Consider the following 16,920-nt stretch of genomic DNA (forward strand, 5'->3'; position numbering starts at 1 on the left):
GTAAAAACCCACCTGGTTCACTAATGCTCTTCTGGGAAGGAAATCTGGTGTATTTACCTGGTCTGGTCTACACGTGATTCCAGATTAACAGCAATGTGGTTGGCTCAAGGGCAATTAGGGATGGGTAATAAATGCTGGCCCAGCTGGTGATGCCCACAACTCATGAACAAATAAAAAAAATGACCTTTTTGAGACACATAGGATTTTTTTTTGGTGGGGGGGAATAAGGCAGTAAAGTGGAGTTGAGGATTATTTGATTTATTGTCACGTGTACCGAGGTACAGTGTACCCAATGTAAATACCCAGACATAGACATCAATTGAAGCACACGGAGTGTAGTGCTACTCAGTAGAGAAGATGCATGGAGAGATTAGTTCAGTCCATAAGAGGGTCATTCAGGAATCTGGTGACAGTGAGGAAGAAGCTGTTTTTGAACCTGTTGGTGCGTGTTCTCAGACTTTTGTGTCTCCTGCCCGATGGGAGAGGTTGGAAGAGAGAATAACCCAGGTGGGAGGGGTCTTTGATTATTCTGCCCGCTTCCCAAGGCACCGGGAGGTGTAGACAGAGTCAATGAATGGGAGGCCGGTTCACGTGATGGATTGGGCTGTGTTCACGACCAGCCATGATCTCATTAAATGGTGGAGCAGGCTTGATGGGCCGAGTGGCCCATTTCTGCTCCTATGTGTTATGGTAACCCATAACTGGAAGACAGAGAACATACCATGTAGGTAAAGTACTTTATCTGGTCCCGGGTTGCCAGATCAGCTCCGATAATGAACTGAACTGGTAATTCAGTTTCTGTTGGTTCAATGCTGATGTGCAAGTAGTTCCCTGAACCATCTTGTGTTCTATATTGTTCAGCCACCATCTGTGCAGAACCCTGCTGAGATTTATTGATGTTGACAGCATTCGTCTCAACCTATAAGAGGAAAAAGAAATTAAAGCAAGAAACTTAAACTGAGGCTATTGAATAAACATCAATCTTACACAGCCTTTGTAAAGCAATACTACTTTACAAGTCACATTGAAAAATTAGCAAACATTTACAAAAGGGGTTTATTTTTCAAATCAGCAGTAAATTCAGCAGAAGGTAGGTTGGTACATCATCTGAGACGTATGCATTCCTCCAATTCTAGCTTTCTGATCGTCCCCAATTTTAATCACTCCCTTATTGCTGGCCAAGCCTTAGTATTTGGAATTGTAACCCTCCCTAAAAGGGACAAAACAAGTTCCCTACACAGGAAATGAATCAGGAGCTCAAGTGCAGCAATGATGTATTATTTTTCTAAGATCCATATTATACAATGTCGGGCTGATATCCTGAAGCCTTAAAAGTAAATCCATATTGCAATAATTTATTAAATCATTTATGGTCAAAATGTTACAAAGCTTGAGGATGCGATCCAATGGCCACGCTGCGCCTGAAAGGCAGCTCACCGTGGCACAGCGTGGCCAATAACAGCCAGAAGACCCTGCTCCCAGATCTACCTGGCTCGCATCAATTCGTGAGATCCAATGCGATCTTGCGAGATGTTGCAATGCAAATCCGGTCCTTTGAGGGTGGGATCACTTTTTGGCAAATGTGCATATTAAAGCGAGACAGCTAGTCTCACTCTAGTGTGCAGATTCCCAGGGTACCTGCGGCTTTTGGATCCAACCCCTTTGCCTCGGAGACCTCAGGCCTGTGCCGTTCGGCCCTGGTCTCCACAAACAAGGACCACACGGATCGAGACTCGTGAAGTCTCCCAGGGGTTTGGAGGCCCCCAGCTGCATGCCCTTTGGGCAGGGTGGTGCCCTGGCATGCTGGTGCCAGCCTGGCACCCTCGTTCAAGGACTTTATTCCCAATTAGTTGAATCGTGCTCTGAATGTTCTCCTTTGAGCAGAGAGATTTAAGGGGAAATTAAATAGACAAGTGCAAAATTATGGTCTGAATTTCCTGCTCCCCTGCCAGCGGGTGTTTCAGCAGGGGAGTGAGACCCCAATGGGTGGCACGGTAACACAGTGGTTAACACTGTTGCTTCACATGCCAGGGACCTGGGTTCGATTCCCAGCTTGGGTCACTGTCTGCGTAGAGTCTGCACGTTCTCCCTGTGTCTACATGGGTTTCCTCCGGGTGCTCCAGGTTCCCTCCACAAGTCCCGAAAGACGTGCTTGTTAGGTGAAATGGACATTCTGAATTCTCCCTCTGTGTACCCGAACATGCGCCGGAATGTGGCGACTAGGGGATTTTCACAGTAACTTCACTGCAGTGTTAATGTACGCCTACTTGGGACACTAACAAAGATTATTATTATTATTAAATTGAGGTCCAACTAAGAGCCCAATTATTGACCTTTCCTGCTCCCCTGCTGGCGGGTGTTTCGGCAGGGGAGGTGAGACCCCAATTGAGGCCCCTAAGAGCCCAATTAATGACCACAGTGGCCATTTTATGCTCAGACTCAATTTTTAGACGATTTCCAGCGTATAGGAGATGCCTGAAATTAAGAAGCTTGCCTTTGATTAGACAAGCAGCAGTGCAGCATTTTTCAAATTTTACAAAAGAGGCTGTGGCAAGCCTGGGAGGCTCACACCGCGGAACCAAGTTTCCCCTGGATTAGATAATGAGTAATTGTTTGCGCTGGATAAAGAGCTGGTACGAGAGGAAGCATGTGTAAGGTCATTGGTGAAAGCAAGACGAGACCTTTCTATTATGCTGTGAGTGGTTATTATTACGATCCCGCATCAGACCCATACTCTGCTGGGAAACTGGGAAACCAGACAGAAAGACAAATATTTAATTTAATTTGTAAGATTGTGAGGAAAGGATTGTGGGGGGGGGGGGGGGTAGTATCTGGCCCCTGGGGGGGTGCCCCCACGGTGGCCTGGCCCGCAATCGGGGCCCACCGATCCGCGGGCGGGCCTGTGCCGTGGGGGCACTCTTTCCCTTCCGCCTCCGCCACGGTCTCCACCATGGCGGAGGCGGAAGAGACTCCCTCCACTGCGCATGCGCGGGAAACTGTCAGTGGCCGCTGATGCTCCTGCGCATGCGCCGCCCCGAGATGTCATTTCCGCGCCAGCTGGCGGGGCAACAAAGGCCGTTTCCGCCAGCTGGCGGGGCGGAAATTCCTCCGGCGTCGGCCTAGCCCCTCAATGTTGGGGCCTGGCCCCCAAAGATGCGGAGCATTCCGCACCTTTGGGGCGGCGCGATGCCCGTCTGATTGGCGCCGTTTTGGGCGCCAGTCGGCGGACATCGCGCCGTTTCGGGAGAATTTCGCCCAACGTATCTTAAATAAACTTCATTACGAATACAGTATTACTAACTTTAACATCATAAAGAAAATGGGTGGGATTTTCCGTATCAGAGAATAAGTGCTGACGATGGACAGGATCAGTGGACTTCTACGACAGCAAAATTGGCGCATCTCAGGAGCAATTCAGCAACCGTTAATGGGTTAGCACCAGTGCCACGTGGAACACGAGCGATTCCAATGAGACAAGCTGCAGCCACGTATTAGCACTCCATTCCCCGCACACACTCCTTCCAGCCAACAAGATGGCAGCATGAGCAGCGACGCCACGGATCGCGGACGCAGAGTTCGAGACCTGGCTGGACATTGGGGAAACGCCAGAGCTGGAAGAGCCAGATAATGCAGGGGCAGCCGGATATCGAACCAGCTGCCTCTCCATTCCAAGGTGAACCCCGGGGTCCTTTGGGCACCGACAAGGTGGATGGGCACTGGATGCCAATCCGGACCCATCCTATGGAGTGGGTTGGTGGCCACCAGCTCCCTCGAGTTACACCCCTCTGATGAGGCCACGTCTTGAGGTCAGCATATGGGACTGAGTGTGCATGTGCCGCCGACAAGTGAGCCGGGGCCCTCCGGCTCCAGGGGATGCCCGCAGGGGAATCGATGGGCCACGGAACCAGGTAAGCAGCTGGTTCCCTCCACCTCAGATGTGCACCCTTGGGAGACACCTAGGTGTAGCCGTAGAGCTAGGAAGGTTAAGCATGTTGAGGATCACTGAGGGCACTGGGGAGAGGTGAGAGGGTAGGGAGGGAGTGAGGGGGGAGAGAGGTGGTGGGGAGAGTGGGGTGGCATCATTGGGAGTGGGGAAGTGTTGAACACCTGTGACACATTAAAAACCCTTGAGCACAACCAGTAGGTTGCCTCTGTCAATTTCTTCCGCTATTCAGGCCAACTTCCGAACTCTTGACTCATCTCTCTCGGCATCTCCCCCCGCCCCCTAGCACTCACCCACCCTCCGACGGTGGACATGTCCCCAGAGCCATGACCCATCCCCTGGGTGTTCGGATATTGGCTGCTGCGTGTGTGGTGTTGGCTCCTGCAGTGTTCAAGCACAGTGTCCATGAATCAAGGTCTGATTGGGAAGCTAGGCAATGACTCCCAGATGTGTGAAATGCTCACTTAGCAATGATTGCCAATTCCCGATTAACAATTGTCTTCAGTCGCACGGCCAGAGATCTTGGCAGTCGGTGGGGGCAATGGGTGGTCATCAGGGGCTGGAGTTGCCTCTGGAACAGGTGCACACGATCAAGGGGTTGGCATGCTGGTGCCTCCCCACCTCCCCCTCCCCTTCACTTGGCGGCCCACCCCTCCTGAGGGTCCCCACCCACTCCAGCCGAGGGTCATCCACCCTCCGCTGAGCACTGAAGTGGCAAGCCCAGCTTCCCCGGGCTCTTTACCTGTGAGCAAAGGTGACTACACACCTCCTCAGCTCCCCGCAGCCCTTCCGCCAGGTTCATGTTTTTAAAAAGGAATAATAATTGGTACCTGCGTGACCACTTTCTGGGGAGGCCGCTGAATGACAGGAGACCGTTGGATCTGGGGTTGTTCCATTAATTGTATGGAAATAGGGCCGAAGTGTTGATAAGTGTTTGCTTTGTCACGCTACGGCGAGATCCCTATTTTGCCAACAGGAGCCGGCCGGTTGCATTGGAAACTGTTTGGCGCCTGGCATGGTTCTCGTTTTCGGCCTCTCCTGCTATTCACCGACCACGTTTCGCTCGAGCAAGAGCACAAGACGTCCTGCGAATCACGCGCTCAAACTAAAAACAATGGGTGCGATTTTCTGGCTTTGCTCAACTTGGTGACGCAGCAAGGCGTTTATTCTCGGTAAAGGCCTCTCACGAGATTCGTGATGTTCAAAACATCTCGTAAGATGTCGCTGGACAAGATCCAGATTAACATATTTAAGAGAGCCATTAGGCCCATTTAAATATGTCTGCGCTGCCTTCTCGCAGGGCGTGGGAACTAATGGTCGCGCCTGGGAGACCGCGCCAGAGTGCCAGTTAGCTCTGGTTTCCACAAATATGGACCAGGCGTAATAGCACCTGGTGTGGGTTGGGGGGGAGGTGCGGTGGCGGTGTCTCCCAGGCCATTAGAGGCTCCAGGTGCTGAGGGAAAGGGCAGGACAGGGTAGTACCCACGCACTCCTGCTGACACCCAGGCACCTTGCCACTGCCAAATTGGTTATATGGCACTGACAGGCTGGCAGGGACACTGCCAGGGTGCTAGACTGGCAGTGTCAAGGTTGTTGTGTTATGCTGCTTCGGATAACACAGGCTGCTACTTGATGCAGTCTTAACTAAAGGATGCTCCGGACTCTGAAATTAGTTCAACGTGCTTATTGAACGATTAACACAGTTCTCAAATGAGTTTGACTCTCTGCTAATCTAACTATAATGTGGAGATGCCGGCGTTGGACTGGGGTGAGCACAGTACGAAGTCTTACAACACCAGGTTAAAGTCCAACAGGTTTGTTTCGATGTCACTAGCTTTCGGAGCGCTGCTCCTTCCTCAGGTGAATGAAGAGGTATGTTCCAGAAACACATATATAGACAGATTCAAAGATGCCAAACAATGCTTGGAATGCGACCATTAGCAGGTGATTAAATCTTTACAGATCCAGAGATGGGGTAACCCCAGGTTAAAGAGGTGTGAATTGTGTCAAGCCAGGACAGTTGGTAGGATTTCGCAGGCCAGATGGTGGGGGATGAATGTAATGCGACATGAATCCCAGGTCCCGGTTGAGGCCGCACTCGTGTGTGCAGAACTTGGCTATAAGTTTCTGCTCGGCGATTCTGCGTTGTCGCGCGTCCTGAAGGCCGCCTTGGAGAACGCTTACCCGGAGATCAGAGGCTGAATGCCCTTGACTGCTGAAGTGTTCCCCGACTGGAAGGGAACATTCCTGCCTGGTGATTGTTGCACGATGTCCGTTCATTCGTTGTCGCAGTGTCTGCATGGTCTCGCCAATGTACCACGCTTCGGGACATCCTTTCCTGCAGCGTATGAGGTAGACAACGTTGGCCGAGTCGCACGAGTATGTACCGCGTACCTGGTGGGTGGTGTTCTCACGTGTAATAGTGGTATCCATCTTGATGATCTAGCACGTCTTGCAGAGATTGCCATGGCAGGGTTGTGTGGTGTCGTGGTCACTGTTCTGAAGGCTGGGTAGTTTGCTGCAAACAATGGTTTGTTTGAGGTTGCGCGGTTGTTTGAAGGCAAGTAGTGGGGGTGTGGGGATGACCTTGGCAAGACCTTCCAGTCGGGGAACACTTCAGCAGTCAAGGGCATTCAGTCTCTGATCTCCGGGTAAGCGTTCTCCAAGGTGGCCTTCAGGACGCGCGACAACGCAGAATCGCCGAGCAGAAACGTATAGCCAAGTTCCGCACACATGAGTGCGGCCTCAACCGGGACCTGGGATTCATGTCGCATTACATTCATCCCCCACCATCTGGCCTGCGAAATCCTACCAACTGTCCTGGCTTGACACAATTCACACCTCTTTAACCTGGGGTTACCCCATCTCTGGATCTGTAAAGATTTAATCACCTGCTAATGGTCGCATTCCAAGCATTGTTTGGCGTCTTTGAATCTGTCTAGATATATGTTTCTGGAACATACCTCTTCATTCACCTGAGGAAGAGCAGCGCTCCGAAAGCTAGTGACATCGAAACAAAACTGTTGGACTTTAACCTGGTGTTGTAAGACTTCGTACTAATCTAACTGTAGTAACTCAGTCTAACTGTACCAGCTTGCTCTAAGCCATGTGCTGGGGTGTGATGCTGCAGATCAACCCTGTATAACTCTCTAGATGTCTGTCTGTGGAAAGAGGCAGGGTGTGAGTGCTTCATCCCTTTTCTAGTGTTTATGTCATGCCCGCTTGTGGGTGATGCCACCTCTGAGTGTCCTGACTGCCCATTTGTTGTGTCCTATTCTGAGTGTTCATTGGTTGCATCTTTGCATACCATGACAAAGGTGTCCAGGTGCCAGGTTGCCCGTGCTATGGTTTGGTCCCGGGGGTGCCGTACCTTTAAGATGTGGGGTCTCAAGGACCCTGTAAGAAGTAAGTTGGGTACAATGGGGGGGGGGGGGTAACCAAAGGCGGTGGTGGGGTGGTTCAGGGGGCTCAAAAGACCGGGGCAGCATTTAGGAATGGCGCCTTGAGCCACAAATAATATTCACAAAAAACAGCAAAGTGCCGTTAAATAACGGGTCCTTAGGATAGCATAGTGGCGCAGTGGTTAGCACTGCTGTCTACAGCTGAGGACCCGGGTTTGATCCCGGCTCTGGGTCATGTCCATGTGGAGTTTGCACATTCTCCCTGTGTTTGCGTGGGTTTCACCCCCACAACCCAAAGATGTGCAGATTAGGTGGATTAGCCATACTAAATTCCCCCTTAATTGGAAAAAAAATAATTGGATACTCTAAATTAAAAAAATAAAATTAGCAGGGTCTTTCTCGGCGCCTGAGAAACATCCCACTAAACTTGCCCGAAACAGGTCTCTTTTTCTGTCCTCTTAAATCACGCCCAATGTCTCTAATTATCTACACCTCAGGGAACCCTCTTGATATAAACAAAATTCCATCAGCCTAAATTCAGCAAACAATATCCATGGCTGGAATGAATTATGATCTTACTTTTACAATGCTTTGATTACATCTCTGTCTCCAAAAAGCCTAGTTGCCTTTCAAATCAGGACTTTAAAAAATATTACTACAACAGTCGTACATACACTAACCCAGGCTTTTAACCCTTACTGCAACAAATACATAAAATACAAAAATTCCTATGTTTATCACACACTGATATGGAATGAGTTTCCTGAATGCCTCCTGGAAGCATTCAAATAATAACTTTCAAATGTGGTCTCATGTATATATGTGAAGAGAAGTAATTTGTCGGGTTAGGGGAAAAAGTTTTATGCATGGGACAAATGGGGTGGCTCTTTGAAAGAGTTGGTACAGCCACAATGGGGCAAAAAACCTCATGGACCTTCATTAAATGTGCTCACTTTTATTTGTAGATTTTGTTGTTGTCCATCCGTATTGATTGTCAGCCTGGCGGTACCATCAGCTTGGGTTCTCAAGGAGCCTTCTCTGCTATTGACTATGACAGGGATTCCAGTGGCTGGTGAACCATCAGGATTCGTTACCTGAACCTCAGATAAGAAGGAACAAAAAAAAATATTTTTATCCTATTCCTTGCTTGGCAAAGATACATAGATATGGAATATAAAGAAAGACAAAGGAAAGAGATATCTGTACCATTAGAGTAAATGGCATTCCAGGCTTGTAATACTTGGAGGTCTTCCTGAATAATATGGTGTATGGCGTGGTGACTATTTTTATTCCTGATTTTTCTGCTTCTACCATGTCACTACCTATAGCATGAGCAACAAATTAGAAATAAAGAAAATTAAACTCAGCATTTTACCAAATTCCGGAAGTGAAATATTTCTACTAAAAAGCAACACAGGTGATGTGCTGTTTTCTCCAAAAAAAAATACACAGAGAATACAATTCACAACCTGATCTAAAATTTGTTGAAAAACCTAGACTAAATTAATTAAAATGTTTATTGGTGTATACTAATCATTTTCTTAGTAAATTAAGTATTTTCTGACATGATAAAATCTTTTACTTTTGCTGGGAACAGTAGCACAGTGGTAATGGACAACTAATCTAGGGGCCCAAAAGACCTTTCCAGAGACATGAGTTCAAATCTCACCATGGGAAAAGTTAAATTCAATGAATTAATAAATCCGGAATAACAAAGCAAGTCTCATTAACAATGATCATGAAACTATCCAATTGCTGGAAAAACCCATCTAGCCTGCCATTCGTACCTAATTGATATGAGATACCAAATCCTCAGCAATGTGGTTGATTCTTAACTGCCCCTGACATGGGCGAACAAGCAACTAGGCTGCGATGGGACAGTCAAATACTATTGGTATACCTCCACCAAATGGACTGCAGCGGTTCAACAAGGCACCTTCTCAAGGATAATTCGGAATGGGCAACACATGCTGATCTTGCCAGTGTTGCTCACATTTCAAAAACAAATTCAAAAAATAGTTTTTAAACGTGTCGATTCGTACCTATATTATTAAGAGAATTAACACAATTTGAAGAGTTAACCCAAAGCAATGTAACTGATACAATCTTGTAGTTCTGAACCCTTGCCAAGTCTGGGTGAATCAAATCATCAACGAGTGTAAAAGTTCATAGAAAATAGAATAGTGGGTGATATCTCACTAAAGTTTCAATGCCCCAATCCTTTCTACTGGCTCAGCCAATTGCAGCCAGATTGTCCAAATATTACTGACATAAACAAGTGGAAAAACTACCCACTTGTCGGAGGAGAAATTGAGTAATTCAGGAATTGAAACAGTGAAACATATAAAATCCTGAAGGGGCTTGGTAGGGTAGATAATGAAGATGTCTTCCTCTGGCTTTGGAGTCCAGCACCAGGTGTCAGTCTTGGAATGATAGGTGTGCCATGTAGTACTGAGATGCAGTGAAATTTCTTCATTCAAATGATGGTGAATGTTTGTATTTCTCTACCACACAGAGCTATCAGTCATTAAGCATATACAAGATCATCATAAGGTAATGGAGGAATATAGGATCAGGCCAGGATGGAGTTGATGTAGAGGGTCAGTCGTGAAGTTATTGAATGAGAATCTGCTCCAAGTGCTGAATTGCCTATTGCTGCTCCTATTTATCATATGCTCAAAAAATAAACCCTTAACAGCAGACGTTTATTTTATGGAAAAACATATATGCTAATGGAAAAGTCAATCATTTTTACAAACCTTCAACGTCCATTTGAGAATGCTATATAACTGTAATAAGATACATGGTATTACACACCTGTATTTGTTATAACGTTAGCAGTCACATAGAATGAACACCCCACATATTCCCGAATGTTTGGAAATCTGGTTTTCAAAGCTTCACTTGTCAGGAACGCAACTCCTTCCCCATCTGTAATCTGAAATTAAATAGTTTTTGAGCAGGAAACAGTCCTCCCTAATCTGAATATATTATTCATTGTTCTGCTGTGCTCTCTGCATCCCTATGGAGAAGCCCAATCTACACTGGACACTGAATATTTAACGCACAACGTGATTGACTTTCTGAGCCCCAATTATATACTATTGCATTGTTCAACAAATTAAATAATTCTGTCACAGAAAATAAACAGCTATTAACAATCAAAAATCTATCATTCACCATTGAAGTGTTTCCCAACAAAGAAAGCAATTACTTTCTCACGTCAGATTTCGAATTCTTCAGATATTCCACTTGTCAATCCATATGAACATGTTAATACTTAGACATATCACAAATTTCTGCAATATTTTGCTCTTTACTTACAGCTACTGATTGAAGTGATGATGGAATGCCTATCTTTTCACCATCCTTCATTATTCCAAACAGAACAAATGCACGACCCTGAACAGGTTTTCCATATGTGAATCTAAAAACGAGATAAAACAGTTAAAAAGGTGTAGAAGCAAACTCTCCAGATGTTCTCTGATAGGCAAATACACCGACCTTGCAATGATCGAAACATCCAATTTGACATCACCAACGTAGAAAAATGCCTTCTCTGTCTTCAGGGTAACTTCAAAACTCGGCAGCACTAACAAAAACAAACCAAGTTAAAACAACATTTAAAGCATCAAATGACTACAACAGTGAAATCCACATAGGTTTACAGTTCAAATTTGTTGTGTTTTTTAAAGACTTTGTATGAATATGGCAGATATCTCAAAGTTTTACAACCAATGGGTTGCTTCTTTCTGAAGTCTGACTGTCAATCTATTACATGTTCAAATATAGCAGTCAATTTACACACAGCAAGGTCCCATAAACAGCAAAAGCATGAACGGCCAGACAATTGGGTGGGCTTGAGTAAAATACGGTGTGGGTTGGCAATATGGCATCAAAATGCCAGTCTCTATTACAGAAAGCGAAAATCAGAAATTCGCCATCCATTTTAAGAAAGAAATAAAGAACTCACAGAATTACAGAATAATACAGCGTAGAAGAGGCCTTCGGTCATCAAGTCTGCACCAACGCATGAAAGACACCGAACCTGTCTACCTAATCCCATTTGGCAGCACTTAGCCAATAGCCTTGGCTGTTAAGAGATGTGCCAAGTGCTCATCCAGGTACTTTTTAAATGATGTGATGCAACCCGCCTCTCCCACCCTCCCAGGCAGTGCGATCCAGACCCTCACTACCCTCTGGGTAAAAAGGGATTTCCTCAAATCCCCCCCAAACCTCCCACCCCTCACCTTGAACTTGAGTCTTCTCGTAACTGACACTTCAACTTCGAGGAACAGTTGTTCCCTATCCACCTTGCTCATGCCTCTCATAATCTTGTCCACCGTGATCAGGTCGCCCCTCAGTCTTCTCTGCTCCAGCGAAAACAACCCAAGCCTATCCAACCTCTCTTCGTAACTTAAATGTTTCATCCCAGGCAACATCCTGGTGAATTGACTCTGCACCCCCTCCAGTGCAATCACACCCTTCCTATAATGTGGTGACCAGAATTGCACACAGGACTCCAGCTGTGACCCCACCAAAGTTCTATACAACTCCAACATGACCTCACTACTTTTGTAATCTATGCCTCGATTGGTAAAGGCAAGTGTCCCATATAGCTTTTTCACCAACCTATTAACCTGCCCTTCTCCCTTCAGAGATCGATGGACAAACACACGAAGGTCCCTTTCAGAACTTCCCAGTGTCAGGCCATTCATTGAATACTTCCTTGCTCCTTCCAAATTGTATCAACTCACACTTTTCAGGATTAAATTCCATCTGCCTCTTTTCTGTCCATTTGACCATCCCGTCTATATCTTCCTGTAACCCAAGACACTGAACCTCACTGTTAACCACCCGGCCAATCTTTGTGTCATCCGCAAACTTGCTGATCCTACCCCCACATGGTCATCTATGTAATTTATATAAATGGCAAACAATAGTGTACCCAGCACATATCCTTGTGGTACTCCACTGGACACTGGCTTCTGGTCATTAAACCAGCCGTCTGTCATCATCCTCTGTCTCCTACAGCTAAGTCAATTTTGAATCCCATGTGCATTTGGCTTCTTGAGATGCCTCCCATATGGAATCTTGTCAAAGGCTTTGCTAAATCCATGTAAACTACATCAACTGCACTACCCTCATCTACTCACCTGGTCACAAGCTCAAAAAATTCAATCAAATTTATTAGGCATGATCTCCCTCTGTCAAAGACATGCTGGCTATTCCTGATCAAACCTTGCCTCTCCAAGTGGAGATAGGCTCTCTCCTTCAGAATTCTCTCAAATAGTTTCCTTACCACTGACATGATTCACTGGTTTGTTGTTCACTGGCTTATCTCTACAACCTGCACGCTCTCCCCGTGTCTGCGTTGGTTTCCTCCGGGTGCACCAGTTTCCTCCCATAAGTCCCGAAAGACATGCTGTGAGGCAATTTGGACATTCTGCAGAGTGGGCAGCAGCAGAGAGTGCAGTAGTGGAGCGAGCAACAGAGGGACAGGAGGCCCAGGTTGGAGAGCCGGCTGCCCAACAGGCTGAGCAGGAGGTGCCAAGGAGGCGCGGCACGAGGCTTCATGTGCATCGGCACTGCCTGTCATTCGAGACTTGCCAGACCGGGCATGCCGTTGAAGACTCTGGCTGAGCAGAGAGACAATGCGAAATGTCTGCCAGATGATGGCACACCTGGCACCGTGGGGACACAGGGAGTGGATCATCTCTGTCTCAGACTGCGCCACATCACATGGGACTGTGCCACCACCTTCTGGGTTTGTGTCACATCATCCAGTGACTGCGCCATCTCCCTCTGGGACTGGGCCACCTCCTTGTGTCTGTGCCACCTTACCCCGCACCTGGGCAATACTGCTAACATTCCCAGCCATGGCCTGCTGTGACTGGGCCACGCTCAGGAGCGCCGCTGGTATTTCCAGGTGTCTCTGGGACATGGTCGCCTGTGAGGCAGCAACCCTGTCCTGGGCCTGAACCAGCATCTGGCACAGAATGCCCCAGGCCTGATCCATAGCCAAAACCATGCCCCCAGTGCTTCCACCATGGATGCCACCCGTGCAGAGTTGGCCTGGATGGCATATATTGTCTGCACCACCTCCTGCTCCTGCACGCGATTGGACTCCTCCAACTGCACCTGCAGGTGCTGGATGCTCACCGACAACCCCTCATTTAGTCCCTGGGTCTGTGACTGCATCTCCAGTATGGATAGGACTGTTTGTTCCAGAAGCTCGAGACTCATCTGGGCGGCAGCTAGTCCCTGCGATCAGACTGCCCTCTGACCGTCCACCCACTCGGGTGCACCTACCTCCACCTGCTGTACCGGGTCAACTGTGGTGAGCACCAGGTAGTGTCCCAGGAGCCTCTTCACTAAAGTGCCCAACCAAGGTGAGTGTCTGTGGAAGGTGTTGCAAATAGCTGTGACGGAAAATCACAGTCATCCTCCGTGCTGCGCGGTCTCCTGAGTCTCAGGCGGAGGGCTGGTGTCCGAGCTGCTCTCCTCGTCACTGTTCGGCTCACGGGGAACTCCGGATGTGGCACGAGTGGGGGTGGGGAATGCCACATGGACCCGCCCCATCTCCAGCAGGTCCTGCAAGACACATGATAAGACACATGATTAGACCGCAGGCCCCGGGGGGGGGGGGGGGGGGGGGGGGGGGTGTAAGGGTGGTGTGGGAGTGAGGGTGGTGGGGGTGATGTTGGGGGGGGATTGACACACGTGTCACAGGGAACCGCAACTCAGTGGGATCTCACCTCCTCGACCCTCGCGTTCCTCTGGGCTGCCGACCACGTCCAGAACCCTCTGCTTGGCCACAGTGAGGGTCCGCAGATCTCACGGCCCCCTTCTGTCTTCTCCCGGAAGTTGTGTGCGGCCTTCTCTTCTTCTCTTCGGGGGGGGGGGGGGGTTTCGGCCATCCTCCTGGTGGGGGAGGGGGGAACGTTGCGAGTGTGTGGGACAGGGGTTGGTGTCAGGGGCACAGTGCTGCCTACTCACTCTGGCCGCCCTGATGAGGTTGTGCAGTTCGCTCCTCAACAGTAGTGGAATTGGTGCAGGTGTGGAGCCAGTTTTTCCGTCCTGGCCGCCGTGAATCCCGCCCCCGCCGGTTGTCGAAGTCTCCGAAGGGAGAAAAGTCGGCGGGGCGTTAATGTCGCCGCTGCTGTCGGAGAATGACACGGGTCTGCGCAAGGCAGCCGATTTTCGGCCTGCCGATATTCTCCCTTCCGGATGGGCGGAAGTCCTGTCGTCGTGATGACCGTTCACGTCGACGTAAATTAAACCTCCTTTTCATCGGCGTGACCCTGTGCTCCAGGCTCACGCCGACCAGCGTGGAGGTGAGTGACGGCCTGGGGGGTTGGCTCTGGGCAGGAGATGGCGTGGCCGCAGTCTGAATGCGTGAGGAGAGGTATGTCTCGGGTTGTGTGTGTGCGCGCGGCCGGGGGGGGGGGGCGGTGGTTAGAGTAGGCTGGGCTCCGGGGGAGTGCCGGGAGGGGTCCGTGCCGGGGTGGAGGTTGGGGGGGGGTCCGTGCCGGGGTGGAGGTTGGGGGGAGTCCGTGCCGGGGTGGAGGTTCGAGGGGGGGGGGTCCGTGCCGGGGAGGGGGATGGGGGGTCCGTGCCGGGGTGGAGGTTGGGGGGGTCCGCGCCGGGGAGGGGTATGGGGGGTCCGTGCCGGGGTGGAGTATGGGGGGGGTCCGTGCCGGGGTGGAGGTTGGGGGGGGTCCGTGCCGGGGAGGGGAATGGGGGGTCCGTGCCGGGGAGGTCCGTGACGGGGTGGAGGTTGGGGGGGGGGTCCGTGCCGGGGTGGAGGTTGGGGGGGGGGTCCGTGCCGGGGAGGGGGATGGGGGGTCCGTGCCGGGGTGGAGGTTGGGGGGGGGGTCCGTGCCGGGGTGGAGGTTGGGGGGGGGGTCCGTGGTCCGTGTCGGGGTGGAGGTTGGGGGGAGGTCCGTGCCAGGGAGGGGGATGGGGGGTCCGTGCCGGGGTGGAGGTTGGGGGGGGTCCGTGCCGGGGTGGAGGTTGGGGGGGGGTCCGTGCCGGGGAAGGGGATGGGGGGGGTCCGTGCCGGGGTGGAGGTTGGGGGGGGGTCCGTGCCGGGGAGGGGAATGGGGGGTCCGTGCCGGGGTGGAGATTGGGGGGGGGTCCATGCCGGGGTGGAGGTTGGGGGGGGGGGGGTCCGTGCCGGGGAGGGGGATGGGGGGGGTCCGTGCCGGGGTGGAGGTTGGGGGGGGGTCCGTGCCGGGGTGGAGGTTGGGGAGGGGGGTCCGTGCCGGGGAGGGGGATGGGGGGTCCGTGCCGGGGTGGACGTTGGGGGGGGGTCCGTGCCGGTGAGGGGGAAGGGGGGTCCGTGCCGGGGTGGAGGTTGGGGGGGGTCCGTGTCGGGGTGGACGTTGGGGGGGGGTCCGTGCCGGGGTGGAGGTTGGGGGGGGGTCCGTGCCGGAGTGGAGGTTGGGGGGGGTCCGTGCCGGGGAGGGGGATGGGGGGGTCCGTGCCGGGGTGGAGGTTGGGGGGGGGGTCCGTGTCGGGGTGGAGGTTGGGGGGGGGTCCGTGCCGGGGTGGAGGTTGGGCGGGGTCCGTGCCTGGGAGGGGGATGGGGGGTCCGTGCCGGGGTGGAGGTTGGAGGGGGGTCCGTGCCGGGGTAGAGGTTGGGGGGGGGGGGTCCGTGCCGGGGAGGGGGTGGGGGGGTCCGTGCCGGGGTGGAGGTTGGGTGGGGGTCCGTGCCGTGGTGGAGGTTGGGGGGGGGGTCCGTGGTCCGTGCCGGGGTGGAGGTTGGGGGGGGGGTCCGTGCCAGGGAGGGGGATGGGGGGTCCGTGCCGGGGTGGAGGTTGGGGGGGTGTCCGTGCCGGGGTGGAGGTTGGGGGGGGTCCATGCCGGGGAGGGGGATGGGGGGGTCCGTGCCGGGGTGGAGGTTGGGGGGGGTCCGTGCCGGGGTGGAGGTTGGGGGGGGGTCCGTGCCGGGGTGGAGCTTGAGGGGGGGTCCGTGCCGGGGAGGAGGATGGGGGGTCCGTACTGGGGTGGAGGGTGGGGGGGGTCCGTGTCGGGGTGGAGGTTGGGGGGGGGTCCGTGCCGGGGAGGGGGATGGGGGGGTCCGTGCCGGGGTGGAGGTTGGGGGGGTGTCCGTGCCGGGGTGGAGGTTGGGGGGTGGTCCATGCCGGGGTGGAGGTTGGGGGGGTCCGTGCCGGGGTGGAGGTTGGGGGGGGGGTCCGTGCCGGGGAGGGGGATGGGGGGGTCCGTGCCGGGGTGGAGGTTGGGGGGGTGTCCGTGCCGGGGTGGAGGTTGGGGGGTGGTCCATGCCAGGGAGGGGGATGGGGGTGTCCGTGCCGGGGTGGGGGTTGGGGGGGGTCCGTGCCAGGGTGGAGGTTGGGGGGGGGTCCGTGCCGGGGTGAGGTGGGGGGGGGGTCCGTGCCGGGGAGGGGGATGGGGGGGTCCGTGCCGGGGTGGAGGTTGGGGGGGGTGGTCCGTGCCGGGGTGGAGGTTGGGGGGGGGTCCGTGCCGGGGTGGAGGTTGGGGGGGGGTCCGTGCCGGGGAGGGGGATGGGGAGTCCGTGCCGGGGTGGAGGTTGGGGGGTGGGTCCGTGCC

The 16,920-nt window shown here is 52.2% G+C and overlaps 1 protein-coding gene across 1 annotated transcript in view; it reads right to left on the reverse strand.

Moving 5' to 3' along the window:
- Positions 1–16,920, reverse strand: part of LOC140403203 (venom factor-like) — a 259,736-nt gene that overhangs the window by 214,665 nt on the left and 28,151 nt on the right. The window contains exons 7-12 of the mRNA XM_072490955.1: positions 10,849–10,936; positions 10,669–10,771; positions 10,162–10,282; positions 8,551–8,666; positions 8,298–8,444; positions 722–919 (exon numbers count right to left, since the gene is read on the reverse strand). Of these exons, the coding sequence (XP_072347056.1) occupies positions 722–919; positions 8,298–8,444; positions 8,551–8,666; positions 10,162–10,282; positions 10,669–10,771; positions 10,849–10,936 (773 nt within the window). The remainder of the gene's footprint in view (positions 1–721; positions 920–8,297; positions 8,445–8,550; positions 8,667–10,161; positions 10,283–10,668; positions 10,772–10,848; positions 10,937–16,920) is intronic.

This window comes from Scyliorhinus torazame, chromosome 27 (genome assembly GCF_047496885.1).
Source record: "Scyliorhinus torazame isolate Kashiwa2021f chromosome 27, sScyTor2.1, whole genome shotgun sequence".
NCBI lineage: Eukaryota > Metazoa > Chordata > Chondrichthyes > Carcharhiniformes > Scyliorhinidae > Scyliorhinus > Scyliorhinus torazame.